This window comes from Mastigoproctus giganteus, chromosome 8 (genome assembly GCF_048544385.1).
Source record: "Mastigoproctus giganteus isolate SK-2022 chromosome 8, ASM4854438v1, whole genome shotgun sequence".
Taxonomy (NCBI): domain Eukaryota; kingdom Metazoa; phylum Arthropoda; class Arachnida; order Uropygi; family Thelyphonidae; genus Mastigoproctus; species Mastigoproctus giganteus.
The window spans coordinates 52,907,152-52,921,633 of record NC_143582.1 but is presented as its reverse complement, the minus strand read 5'-3'; the positions used below and the strand labels follow the sequence as shown (position 1 = coordinate 52,921,633).

The window sequence follows — 14,482 nt, the reverse complement described above, 5'->3', positions numbered from 1 at the left end:
GATGTAGTTAGCCTCAACTAACAGTTTAATTAAGTGAAAAATTTCCTTAATAGGTAGCTTCGTATAATTAATCGGTGTCGAGTTTTTATTTAACATATCCCAAATAATATCTAATGTGTATTCAACGTTTACATTCGTATATAATGAGGTAACATCTAGTGAGAATAAATTGTCATTGTCGCCGAGTCTACAGTCTTTAAGCTTATTAAATAATGTATCGTAGTTGTTAATCCAAATTGTATTACCTGTCTAAAGGGTTTTATAATGTTATATACATGTGTGGCTAAGGATGAAAATGCCGAGTTCCTGTAGGAAACAATAGGTCGAATAGGAAACCCAGTCTTGTGTAATTTTACCTGACCGAAAAGTGCAGGAATATTGTATGTTCTGGACTTCAATTCCTTTAACTGAACCATAGTAATGTAGTCGTTTTTTCGATACGTGGTTAACGTTTTATTGTATTGATTGACCAAATTGGTAAACAGTGCTGGGTCTACTTCACGATAAGTGGAGGTATCTGACACAACTGAATCTAACTTATTAATATAATCATGTTTATCTAGTATTACCACTGTATCTCCTTTATCTGCCCTCTGTATAATAATGTCCTTATTTCCCCGAAGTTCTCGTAAAGCTGAACTGTCATGTGTATTCAATTTAGAAAGTCGCGTTTCTTTTATGTTATTCACTACTTGGTTAACTTGTTGAATAAATACATCTTTTTGTGGAACATTTTGAAGTCCAAATTCAATATCAATTACGCATTGTTTTTTAGGCAGTTTTCGAGGTGGTAAATTATAATTTAGTCCTTTGGATAAAAGCGAAATATGGTCCTGTGATAGTGTACACGAGGAAAGATTTGTAACCTGTTGATATGTCGGTTCGTTGGATAATTGGTGAAGGGGTGTTCGTGAACTAGCTGACATATTCTGTGGTAACAAGTTGTATGTCTGTGGGGGGATGTCACCCAACTCGTATGAACTTGGTCGCAAGCCCGCGACAATGTGTTAGCATTCCCATGAACGTGTCTTGACCTATTCGATAATGTTTGCAACTTATTAATGTGTCTGTTTTTTATTTCTGAGGCCTGTGCTTCCCGTCGCAAATCTATGGAGGTCTTCAATACAGACCAATCATTCGGATGTAGATAATTTTTTAATTTATCGCGAAGCTTCCTAACCTGAGAAAGGTATTTTTGTTTATTCGAATATCGAGATTTTAAGGCAAGCTTAACAATATTACGCGATGTCGCCAGTGTTAGTTGTTTTATGCCTGAAATTTTTTGATTCAAGACACCAATGGGTTTGAGTCTGAGTGGCTTAATGTCAGAGATCTATCTCTCAACGATTGAGCAGATACATTTGACACCTTTTTGAACCCATATCACATACTATGGGGGGTATTTAGATGATGTTCTAGTTATTACCGATAGTAATACTATCCAAGACATTTTACATTCATTTAATAATCATCATTCTAGACTCAAATTTACATTGGAAAGGGAGGATACAGATACAAAGTCATTAAACTTTCTAAATTTCACGCTTACCCGGGACTCGAATAAAATACAATTTAGCATCTATCGAAAACCTACAAACACCGGTATGCTTCTACATTATAATAGTTATCACCCATTCACCTACAAAAGATCGATTATCTTTAATCAATTTCTTAATGCCTATAAATATTCTACGACAGAATCTGCTTTGGACTCAGAAATACAATTATTAACTAGCGGATTCTTAAACAGGGGTTATTCCATTACCACAATAAACCGAATTAGTGTACATGCTAAGGATAGGATACAAAATACTACACCAATCAACAATAGTAATATCAAAAAATACTTTATTTCTGTCCCATATGTTGAACAGTGGCACAAACAGCTTAACAGATTCTTTAAAGATACCGAATTTAAAATTGTAGCTAGGCCAATACGGAAGTTACACACTATACTGAACAATCGCTCGGTTCTTTCAGCGTTCGCAACACAAATTAATGATCTGGTATACAACATTTCTTGCGGTGATTGCGACTCGTCTTATCAGGGTTCGACCCGATTTTCTCTTAATATTCGTGTAAATCAACATGAAGCCTCAGTTTGTGCTTCTCGTTCAGCAGCATCAGAATTAGCCTTTCATGCCATTAACGAAAAACATACTTTTTTATTTAACGAAGCCAAAATACTTAACGTTCAACGTAATTATACGCGACTATTAATTGCAGAAACTGTTGAAATTAAATTACACCAGAATTCTGTTAATGTTTGGCGGCCATATTTGATCTCCGATGCGTGGACCTTTACGCGCATGCACGAAGATAAATAATCTCTATTTAAGTACCAGGTTTAACCCGATTCCGTAATTTTCATTCCTGTAATCACGACATACAGTCGAAAAGCGTTGTCAGCTTCAGGAAGGAAAATCGTTTTGAATATTTTCGTTAGATTCTTTTAATTGCGTTAATTTTATTTTTAATTGTTTAAAATTGATTTGTATTGTGTTAAATTGATTATTTATATTTTACTCTGATGTACCGGTAAGTTGTCGATTTTTTTCGTTTTTTCCGTTTTAATTTCTGGAGGGTATCATACGGAAGTGTTCTACGCACTATATTGAGGTAAACTCCTCTTATTATTTTTCTAATAAAAAACATAAATACATTTTCAGAATCTTCTCTTCATTCCTATCGTGTTGCGTTCGGTTGGGGTGATTCTCTGTTCGACTGCCATTTCTTGTAAACACAGGCGAATCGTGCATAAGCGAATTCGGTTTGTGTTATATAAAATATCGTTCCCCTATTTATTAATCGTGTATGATCGAATTCGTGTAGTGTAAACACGTGTTATACGAGGACTGACTGTACTCGTAGTGCAAGACCTCGCTTGTTTATCAAGTTAAAATTTATTAAAAATATTTGCTCGTCTTGCAAAACACTCGTAGACCAAGTTACTCGCAATCCAAGGTACCACTGTATTTATATACATAATAAGCAGAAAGATACGAAAATGCACAGTTTTAAAATTTCATGAACTTAATGATTTTTTAAACTGGAAAATGGAAGAAAAGGGGATTGTATACAATTTTAAACTGGTAAAAAGTATATTTTAGCTCAATTATTTATTTTATTTTATTTATTTATTTTTTTTTTTGGAAAAAAAAGGTGTAAAAAACATACTTCGTTTTAAAATTTTTAATTTTTTTTAACTTAAAAATTTAGATACAATAAGCATTGCAATCTTTAGGAAATGATGAAATCTTGGAATTTGTTTAAGCAAAATTTAAAAAAAAAAAAAAATTTGATAACCTAAAATGTTTTTAAAAATTTTTAAAGGGGGAACATGTGTCAAGTGTTCTGCCACTGTTTTTGCTACAAAAAGGGGCACTGCCACTGCCAGTTAAGAGAACAACAATTGCGAGGTGCTACCCAAAAGTTCCCAAAATGTATTTATAAACTAAATTAGACTCACCTTGGGTCTTATTCGCCACTGTCACTTTTGAAGTAGTCCCCTTGAGAACATAAACACCGATCCCAGCACTTCTCCCATGATTTGAATGCGCCCTGAAAATCCTTCTTTGTCATAGCATTTAGCACTGCCTACGATTCGGTTTGGATATCCTCTATGCTGTCAAATCTTCAACCCTTCAGCTTAATTTTCATTCTTGGGAAGAGGAAGAAGTCACAGGGGAATAAGCTGGTAAATAAGGGGAATGGGGGATGAGTGTCATGTTGTTGGATGCCAAAAACTGTGCCACAGTGAGAGATGTTTGGGGCCCATCGTGTTATCATGATGGGTCCCAGTTCTTTGTGTGCCACTTCTCTGGATGTTTCCTCCTGATGGCTTCCCTTAACTGCCTCAGGACGTCGCAGTAGAACTTTGCATTGATGGTCTGGCCAGGAGGGATGAATTCCTTATGGATAATCCTGTCAATGTCCAAAAAACAGATCAGCATGGACTTCGCGTTTCTCCTCACCTGTCACGCTTTCTTCGGTTGGGGCAAAGATGGGCGCTTCCACTGGGATGATTTTTGCTTGGTTTCTGGGTCATACCCATATACCCAACTCTCGTCACCAGTGACGACTGCAGAAAGGAAGTTTTTATCACTCCTGGCCCATTCTTGAATATCTCTGCTAACTTCCATGCGTTGCTGCTTTTGGTTTTTACTCAGTAACCATGGCACAGACTTGGCCGCAATCCTTCTCATGTTCAACCCGTCTGACCAAATCTGCTGACACGTGCTGTATGATTGTCCCTCAATGCAACAAATGTTGTGGCATCGTGGATGGTCTGTCTTCACGAATCGGCGCCCGAACATTTGCGACATTTTTCAGGGTGGTGCTCAATGATAGACTCCCAGAGTGATCGTCATCATCAGCCGACATTTGATCATTTTAAAACAATTAAACCAGTAGTAGGTCCACGTCTGGCATAAAGCATTGTCACCAAAAGCTTGTTTCAACTTCTTATGGGTTTTTGCTGCTGTATTGTTAACAAGGAAACAAAACTTGATGCAAGCATGTTGCTCTCTCACATCAACCATTCCAACAATCACAAACTATGTGAAACAAACTGCCAAAGAACTGCACATAAGTATTCAATGACTCTATCCAGTGTTATCTAGTGCCACAAGTCCGTATTAGACATAGTTCCATACAACATTCAAATTTTGGGAACATTTGGATAGCACCTCGTATACTAGTACCATTGCCCTCCTTTTCCTTGTGACGTTATCAGTTTCATCTATAGAAATGATAAAAGTCACCATTTCAGAGAAAATTTATCAATACAATAAGGTAAGCAAGAGTGACAGAAATTTTTTTCATCAGCAGAAAGAAAACTTGATGAGGCACTTAAAATCTGCTATAGTCCAACCATGTATTTCTGAAAACTTGAAGAATATATATAATCAGCATATGAGAGCCTTTCTTCAACTAATGCCTCCAAATGTTTTTCCCACTCATGTGAGTTGAAAGTTGTGAGTTGTAATGGTGTCATATCAAAATATGATGATGTCCCGTGAAAACTTAAATGTTAGTACCAATATCCTGCAAGTTTAAACATTGCGCACCAGGTGGCAGAGTTGTGGAAGTCTTTTAAAAATGGAGAATGTCCTAGTATGTGATAGTATGAGCATATGAAAAAGTGGTATTTTATTGAGTTCAGAGAACATTTTATCTATTGAGATTCATCAGCACTCAAAGAATGATTATGAGGATTTGAACAGTCAATGTGAGTACAGTTTAGTAGTGGGTTAGGCATGTGTCAGTGATGGTGGTAATAATTTAAAAGAGGTCAGGATATTCTCATTTTGTGATACAGAAAATGAGGCAAGAGCAGATAAACTGATTCATGAAGACTGACACATTAAGATCCAGGAATGTGCAAGAGTGGGAATAAGCTTTAATGCACTAAAATTAATTCTGAACAATCTGGGATGCAGAAAATTGTATGCTAGCTTTCCAGGAATGCTAATTCCATATCACAAGAAGCAAAGGTTACAGGCTGCTTGTGCCAATCTTCTGGAGCAGTATTAGACTATGGATGATGATTTGATTAACACTATCATTATCAAAGATCTGACCTGGCTACTCCACTATAAACTGAAGTCAGATCAACAGTCTTTGGAGCTGAAGCACAAGGAACATTGAAAAAACATGATCAGCCTAACATATCAAAAAAATATAGGCATTCAAAACTGTTTACATCTTTTCTCATTGATCTTGTAGCAATCTCAAAGCAAAAGTGAATTGATTCCAAATTTTCAGCATATTCTTCATCAATCCCACTAAAGGTTTATACTTCTTTTAGGCTTATTTGGATTTTTGGACTTATTTAAAATATTCTTCTGAATCTTTGTACCAACCTTAATATTGATGGGCTAACCCATTTCCCTAAGCAGTACTGCTACACAAATCTCCACCTCACAGTTACCCATCATTTGAACTTCATGTGGTGAAGTTTTGCTAAACATTCTTTGATAAAGATTTTAATCCTTGATGGTTTAACACAATGCATACACTACTTCATTTATTCACTCCCACTGAGGTAGCCAAAAGAAATTAGAAACAGTGTTTGGAATAGATATTTTCAGTGACAGCTATTTTATAACTTTTTAAAACTTTTTATTAATAAAAGTTATCAAAAATCTGTCATATTTTATCATAATTTGTATGTATTATGTCATTTTGAGCACAGTCAATGTTTTTGTAGCTTAAACACATATGAGATTATATTTTATATATACCTGTCGCTTTTGAATGGATATGTTTCAAAATACTCTATTTTTTGTGCAGCACTAGTCCCAATACTGATTAACAATAAATTATATCAAAGTTAGTTTCATTTGAAATTTTATAAACAGAATAAACAAGAACATAACTGCCATGTTATAAATATAATATCATCAATTCTTACCTTTTCAGGGCAACTGTCTTCAGTGTTATCCAATATATACTATTTTTACAGTGAATATCTGCCTCTAATTAAGAATAAGATATCTGGTTTAAGGAAGCCCATTGAAAAGAAAGTCAAGGTATGTATCTCTTGTTAGGACATACGTTTTATAGATAGACAATGCTCTAGTTCCAATCTAGAACATAATCCTAAAAACATTTGATATCTCCACATCTACAACGTCCATCAAAGCAATATATATAAACTGTCAAATAAAACTATACATTTATAACCTAACATGTTGTTTTTAAATGCCAAAAATTTGACCATTTCCAAAATGTCTTTAGTGGTTTAGCCACTTGTGCTTCTGATTGCAGTTCATGCAGACTGCAAAGCAGAATAGCATAAATTCTCAAATTGTAGTGGCCCACAGACTGCCTACTCCAGAGGTTATTCCCTCTGGAAAAAAGAAAAAAAGATTTAACAGGTCAGATCCAAACAAAGCATCACATACCAAGAAGCCAAAAAAATTGGTACAGGCTCAAAATAACACCCAACTTACGTTCACTCAAGCAGTTTAGAAGTTAGCACCAATAACTACCACAGTGCATGGAATAGCAACATCTAGTACCCAAACAGAAGTAATTTTTCCCCCAAACAGATCAGTGTCAGACTCGGCTCAGTCACTTTTGGAAAGTGTACACATAGCTAAGGTAAATGAGGCTGTTAATGCAACAGTCACTTCTCCACATACTAATACTTAAGGTAAATGAGGTTGTTAATGCAACAGTCACTTCTCCACATACTAATACTTATCCAAAACACTACTCCTGATGATACTACACAAATTGACTCAGCAGGCATGGAAATTGAAAGCAAATGCTCACCAGGAAGATCCCATTTTCAACCACTTATCAGGGGAAGAGATGGATACTGGAAAAGAACATACCTCTTGTAAGAGAATAAATTGATTCCATAAGTCATCAGTCCCTCGGAAACAAACTGAGGGAAACGCTAATCCTAAATAATGCTCAGTTACTTCCGTAGGAATTGTAAAGGATATTGCAGCAACCTTGATAACATTCGGGATCTTCTTGTCCAGTATAACCCATTTAACTTTTGTCTTCAAGGAACTAACGTAATACCATCTGTTACTACACTGCTTAAACATCATGTCATCTATAACAAAGATTATGTCTCTTATGTAACCAATTCAGGCTCATGATGGCATTGCAATTTTTCTATAATGTTCCCTCCTGATCTTTAATGCTATAAACAAAGCTAGAAACTGTGGTTGCTTGAATATCCATTTTGCTCTTACCATTGTCTCCTTATATCGTTCCCCTAACCAAGACATCTCCTACGGTGACTTTGTAAGTCTTGTATCTCAGTTCCCTTCTCTCTTCTGCATTATGGGAGACTAAAGCATTATTCTTTATAAGGTGATAACACGCAATAAACAGGATTAAATTGCAAAAACGTTTCTTGATAAGGTAAATCTGACACTACTGAATACTGGATTACCCACTTATTTTCACTTGCTTTTCTGGATCCAATTCAGCAATTGGCCTCTACATATGCTCACCAGCTCTTTTTCTATTGTTTGATTGGCTGTTCATGATGGTCTTCTAGGCAGTGACCACTACTCAATAGTCTTTTTTTTTTTTTTTTTTTTTATAAAAACCCCGAACACAGAAGTTATTAGAACCTATAATACTTATTACCGTGCTTGGGTTGGAGGTTGATAAGACAAAAGAAAATATTTGTTTACATTAGATTTGAACTGCTGTAGACTGTAATTTTCAGGAAATACGTATAAAGGAAGGTTGTTCCAGAAAACAGCAGTTGAATGAATAAACGAGGAAGATGAAAAGTTGGTTCTGTGAATTTGAAATTGGACAGTAAATGGATGTTGGCTGGCGGTGGCATGTGTTCGGACTGTTTTGAAAGAGAGAGTGGGAATTATATTAGCCAATTCAGAAGAACACTGCCCATGGAAGTATCTGTAGAAAAGGCATGCAGCAGAAACAGTCCGTCTATCAGACAGCGAGTGGAGAGACTGTTAGAGATGAGTCATTAATTAACCTAACTGCCCACTTCTGAATGGAATATAGAACCCTGAGAGAGGTTTGGGGCACCGCCCCAGATGTCAGAACAGTATTCCATGGTAGGGCAGACTTGCGATTTCTACAGTGAACAGCTGTTTGGAAGAAAAGTCAAGGCGAGAGCGAAAGAGAAAACCAAGTTTTTTAGATGCAGATGAAGCAATATCTGTAATGTGCTTGTGCCAAGAGAGATTAGAAGTCAAGGTAATCCTCCAAAGAGATATATCATTTTGCCTATAAATCGGAGTGTCACCAAAGATAAGCATAGGAGCTGAAGAATCCTTTGAGAAATATAAGAAAAGACTGAATTTTAGAAGGTTTGAAATCAACTACGTTGTCTTTGCCCCACTGGAGATCGGCATTTAAAGAATTAGTAGCAGATTTTTGAGAAGTTGAAGCTGATTGAGCAGGGCATGGATTCTCAAAATGGAAAGCGGAATGCAATGTACTATCATCGTCAAAACTATGGATAGGATTTCCATTCAATGGAAGAGGGTTATTAATATACAAGAGGAAAAGAGTGGGGGAAAGAACTGAACTTTGGGGGACATCAACATTAGTCGAGAAGTTAGAAGACAGAGAGCCATCTGCCATCACCCTCAGTGAGCGGCCAGAGAGAAAACTGAATAACCAATCACAGAAACAGTTGGCAAACCATAAGATTTGTTTAGAAAACCTATGCGCCAAACACGATCAAAAGCCTTTGAGATATCAAGAGCAACTGCTTGTGTTCCACCGAACTTTTCCATTGAATTTGTCCATAAATGGGTAACATAAGTCAGAATATCAACAGCAAATCAACACTGACGGAATACATACTGGCGATCATAGATCAGAAAGAAGGTTTATAAGTAGTTTAGAGTTGGTGGTTAATTAATTTCTTCATTACTTTAGAAAGGGTAGTAGTAATTGCAATGGGATGATAATTGGATTGGATTGGAGCGATTTGTCACCCTTTTTAGGAACTGGCTGGATATGAGCAAATTTCCAAGCAGACGGAAAAACACTTTTGGAATAAGAAAATGAAAAATGTCAGCAAAACCTGGAGTAAGTTCAGAAGCACAGGTTTTGAGAACAAGAGGAGAAATACCATCAAGACCTGGAGCTTTCTTAGCATCAAGATTTGTCAAAATCCTTCTGACATCCTGTTGATGGAAAACCACAGGAGGCATTGAATGGAGCGTGTTGGGAATGGTCGGAGGTTTTTTACCAAGATCATTAATACATGAGTTGGAAGAAAAATGGGATGCTAGCAGGTCAGCTTTATCTTTGACTGAAGTGACAATAGAACCATCTTGTTTTGACAGAGGTGGGAGTAGAGATGGGCTAAAGTTGTGGCCAATAGCTTTGGCAAGAGACCAGAATGCTCGGCTACCATTAGGGCAAGAAGCAAGTTTTCTACACTTAGCCTGTTCAAAATCTAGTTTGGACTAATTAATATCATCATCATCATCAGCCATTTTCAATCCACTGCAGGATGAAGGCCTCTCCAGCAACTTTCCAGTTCCTTCTGTTTTGAGCACTGGCCATCCATTTACTACCCAAAAACTCATGAACTTCATCTATCCATCTCCGACTTTGTCTTCCAGGTTTTCTTCTAGCTCTTCTTGGGTACCATTCTGTTATTTTCTTAGTCCATCTGTCATCATGTCTTCGAGCTATGTGTCCTGCCCAAGACCATTTTAGTTCTTTAGTTTTGATAAGAATGTCCTTTACTTGAGTTTGCTGCCTAATCCATGTGTTTCTCTTCTTATCTATCAGTCCGATTCCCAATATAATTCGTTCCATTCTTCGCTGTGTATTTCTCAGCTTCTCTTCCATTCTTTTTGGTGAGTGCCCAAGTTTCGCTTCCGTAAGTCATGGTGGGGAGTATACATTGATTCATTATTTTACGTTTCAGACAAACTGGGATATTGCTCTTCAGTATGTGACTATATTTCCTGAATGCTATCCATCCAAAATTTATTCTTCTCTTGACTTCCAGCCATTTACCATTATTACAGCTAATAACTTGTCCCAGATAACTATATGACTCCACCTTTTCAATTAATGCTCCTTCAATCATTATTTCACTTTCCATGGCATACTTGTTCATCATTACTTTTGTTTTAGCCATATTCATCTTTAGTCCAAAATCCTTAATAACTGTGCATAACTGATTAAGATTTTCCTCTAATTCTTTGGGATCGTGGCTTATAACCACAATGTCATCTGCAAATCGTAAATGGTTTAGGTACTCTCCGTTCACATTGACTCCTTTCTGTGACCAGTCTAATCTTCTGAAAGCTTCCTCAAGGGCAGCAGTAAACAGCTTTGGAGATATTGTGTTTCCTTGTCGAACTCCTTTCTCGATTTTAAATTTGCTACTGTCTTTGTCTAGTCTAATAAAGGAGGTAGCACTCTCATATATTTTCTTCAAAATCATAATATATGGGGTATCTGTGCCTTGTCTTTCCAGTTCCCGAAACATTGCCTTATGCTGTGTGGAGTCAAATGCCTTTTCATAATCCACAAATGCCAGGCATAATGGTGTTTTATATTCATTTGCTTTCTCCATTAGCTGTGATATTACATGAAGGTGATTCATAGTTGAGAATCCTGTCCTAAAGCCAGCTTGCTCTTTCGGTTGATTCTCATCAAGTATTCTTTCTAATCTGTTAGTAATGACCCTTGTGAACAACTTGTAGATGTGGGATAACAAGCTAATTGGTCTATAATTTCCAATTTCTGATTTATCTCCTTTCTTATGCAGCAAAACTATGATTGCATTATTCCACTGCTTAGGCGTCACACCTTTTCTAATGCACTTTGTGAAGAGCCTTGCCAGTTTTTGTGTTATGTCTCTTCCTCCCAATTTTAACAACTCTACAGTAACTTCATCTTCCTCCAGGGCTTTCCGATTCTTCATTTTCTTCAATGCATGTTCTACCTCATCAGGAAGAATATTGGGTATGTCGTATGTGTTGCTACTTTGCAACTCATCTTCCCCACTGCTGGCATCATTCCCTCACTCCTTGTATAATTCTCTATAGTATATACTTGAATTATGCTTTCTCTGCTGTTTATAAGTACACCGTCGCTATTCTTCAGTTTCAGTATCATGTCTTTCTGTATTACTGCTCATGGCTGCTGATTTAAATCCTTTGTTTTCCCTTAATGCTTGTTCTACTTTTCTTGTGTTAAATGTTCTTATGTCCTCTCTGAGTCTCTTTCTAATGGCTTTGCATAACTCAGTATACTCAATTTTCTCCCTGTCAGTGTTTTTCTTGCTCTTCATTTGTCGTCTTCGGTTCATCATGACAAGTGTTTCTTGACTAATTTTTTCTTCTTTGGATTTCTGTTTCCCTATAGGTTTCTTGGGCTTTATCACTTTCAGAAAGTTGTAATATTCCTCGTCGATATCTTGGTCCTGGGCAGTCTCCAGAAGCTCAAACTTGTTTTTAAGTTCCAGTACATACTGCTTTTTCTCCTCCTCTGTTATCTCAAAGACCTTTGTGTTATTTACTCGAGTCAGTTTTTTCCTTTGCTACATCTATATCAAGTGTACATCTTACCATTCTGTGATCACTTCCAACATTTACCTTATTCAGGACGGCAACATCATTCACAATATATCTTCTGTTAGTGAGGATGAAGTCGATTTCATTAGTTGTTAATCCATTTGGACTCTTCCATGTCCACTTTCTGTTCACCCTTTTCTTGAAAAAAGTGTTCGTTACTGACAGTCCTTGAGATTCTGCAAATTCCACAAGTCTTTCACCTCTTTCATTTCTTTCACCAATTCCAAAATTTCCTATAGTTCCTCTTTCTGCACTGTTTTGCCTTTTTCCAACCTTAGCATTGAAGTCCCCCATAATAATAGTGTAGTGGGTTTTCTGCTCATCTAGAAGACTCTCAATTTCGGTGTACATTTCTTCAACCTCTTCATCATCATGGTTCGATGTTGGTGCAAAAATCATTATAATCTTTAGCTTGTACCTCTTAGAAATCTTGAGTATTAGCCTTGACACCCTTGGTGATGTACTTTTGAATTCCAAAATGTTGTTTTTAAAATCTTATGGACCAGAAACCCAACTCCACCTTCACTCCTTTCACTGTTTCCATTGGTGTACAGCAGATTTCCACTTGATAAACTTATAAGTGATTCATTTCTTCTTCTTGTTTCAGCAAAATCAATGATAATTAATAACTGCTTTACAATTGTTGCAAGCTTTGGTGTAGGCAGAAAATGAAACTGAAGAATTGGAAACAAGCCAATTACGATATGCAACATTCTTCTCCTGAACAGCTTGTTTGTTTGTTATTTGGTTTTTAGGCGGATTAGCAACTAAGGTCCTGCCCACCTGGCTGCGGAGGCACCTTCTTGAACAGCCTTAGCGCATTTATTGGAAAACCAAGGTTTAGATAAAGGACGAGATTTTAACGTGGAGTGGGGAATATAGGATTCCATTCCTACAAGAATAATTTCACTGACACGATCTGAGAAAACGTTGACATCAGAAGTTTTGAAACAGTAATCTGATGAAGGAAAAGAAGAAAAGAAATCTCAAAGGTCATCCCATTTTGCATTCTTGTAATGCCAAACAACATGAGGTTGGGAATATCCATGATATAAAGGCTCCATTGAAGAAGAGACAATCACCAAGTTATGATCTGAGGTGCCTAAAGGACCACTCACTTCATGTACTTAGAAGCGTTGTTTGTGAGAAAAAGATTAAGTGTGTTGGCTGTATGGTTAGCATTATCCAGTATTCTGGTAGGTAAATGAACAATCTGTCCATATCATTAGTAGTTGCAAAAGCCGCAGCATCTCGACCAGTTGAGTCTGTGTGACTAGAGAATGGAAGCCAGCTGGAATTGTGAACATTAAAATTACCAAGGAAAATTTTAAGCCATAGAAGATCGAAGAGAGCAGATTCCAAATTACCAAGTTTCTGACAAGGAATATCGGAACGGATATATGCACAAATACCGCCTTTGAGACGAAAGGAATCATACAGCGAATAATTTGGCAACTGAGATGAGCAGTGGTTGAATCAACCAATAACTGAGATTCTGTCAGAAAAACTACATGGGGTTTGGCATACTGTAAGTGGAAATGAACATCGTTGAGATTAGAGCTGAGGCCATGTATATTTGTGAAATGAACTAAGAAGTGTTTGGGAGGTCTAGATCTTTTCGCGGATAAATTTGCTCTGTTAGTTTGAAAATTTATGGTGTATTCAATTGTAAAAAAGTGGGGGGGGGACATGCTGTATGAAGTAATGAAATGTTTGGATATGGAGTACACATGGTAAGAATATATCCAGATCCTTGACATAATGTTGTCTCGACAATGTCCCACGCGCACACAAACACACACAGTACTCGACTCCCTTCAATCACTATCTGACAGAGGAAGCAAAAGTATACACTAGCTGATCTGTAAGCCTTCTGAAGAGTTACCAATAGCTACGGTCCAGTGTACTAACTAGCAGCCGGCCTTCGAACACCGTTTTAAATCTTTCAGAATTTACTACCCTGCCCTAATCGTATGGTCAAATGGAACTTTTCAAAAGCTTATTGAGAAATATACAGCCATCTAACAATTCTAGACAAAGCAGTCATATCATATATATCTGTTAATGCAGTGCAACTTATATAACATCAAATATTACAGGCTATTAAAATATCAATACCGAGAATGCCCACAAGTCATCTAGTATTAGTATTAGTAACGGCCGCATGGTGCAAGAAAGCCTATGGCTTATGCTGCACCAGCCAAAAAAAAAAAAAAAAAAATCCGAACAAAACAATGATAAAAACAAAAAATAAGTAAATAAAAAAAAAAAAATAAAAAGGAAATTAAACCTATCATCCTATGCGCTTCCCTTACCCGAAAGTACTATCCAGATGACCTTTGAATTTCCCCAAACTGTCGGCCTCTACCACCCATGAAGGCGACTTATTCCAGTAATTTATAACTCGCTGGCTAAAATAGAAC

The 14,482-nt window shown here is 36.8% G+C and overlaps 1 protein-coding gene across 1 annotated transcript in view; it reads left to right on the top strand.

Moving 5' to 3' along the window:
- LOC150081532 (midasin) overlaps nucleotides 1–14,482 on the top strand; it is a 1,449,634-nt gene that overhangs the window by 1,179,316 nt on the left and 255,836 nt on the right. The window contains exon 71 of the mRNA XM_090380238.1: nucleotides 6,424–6,533. Coding sequence (XP_090236364.1) covers nucleotides 6,424–6,533 — 110 coding nt within the window. The remainder of the gene's footprint in view (nucleotides 1–6,423; nucleotides 6,534–14,482) is intronic.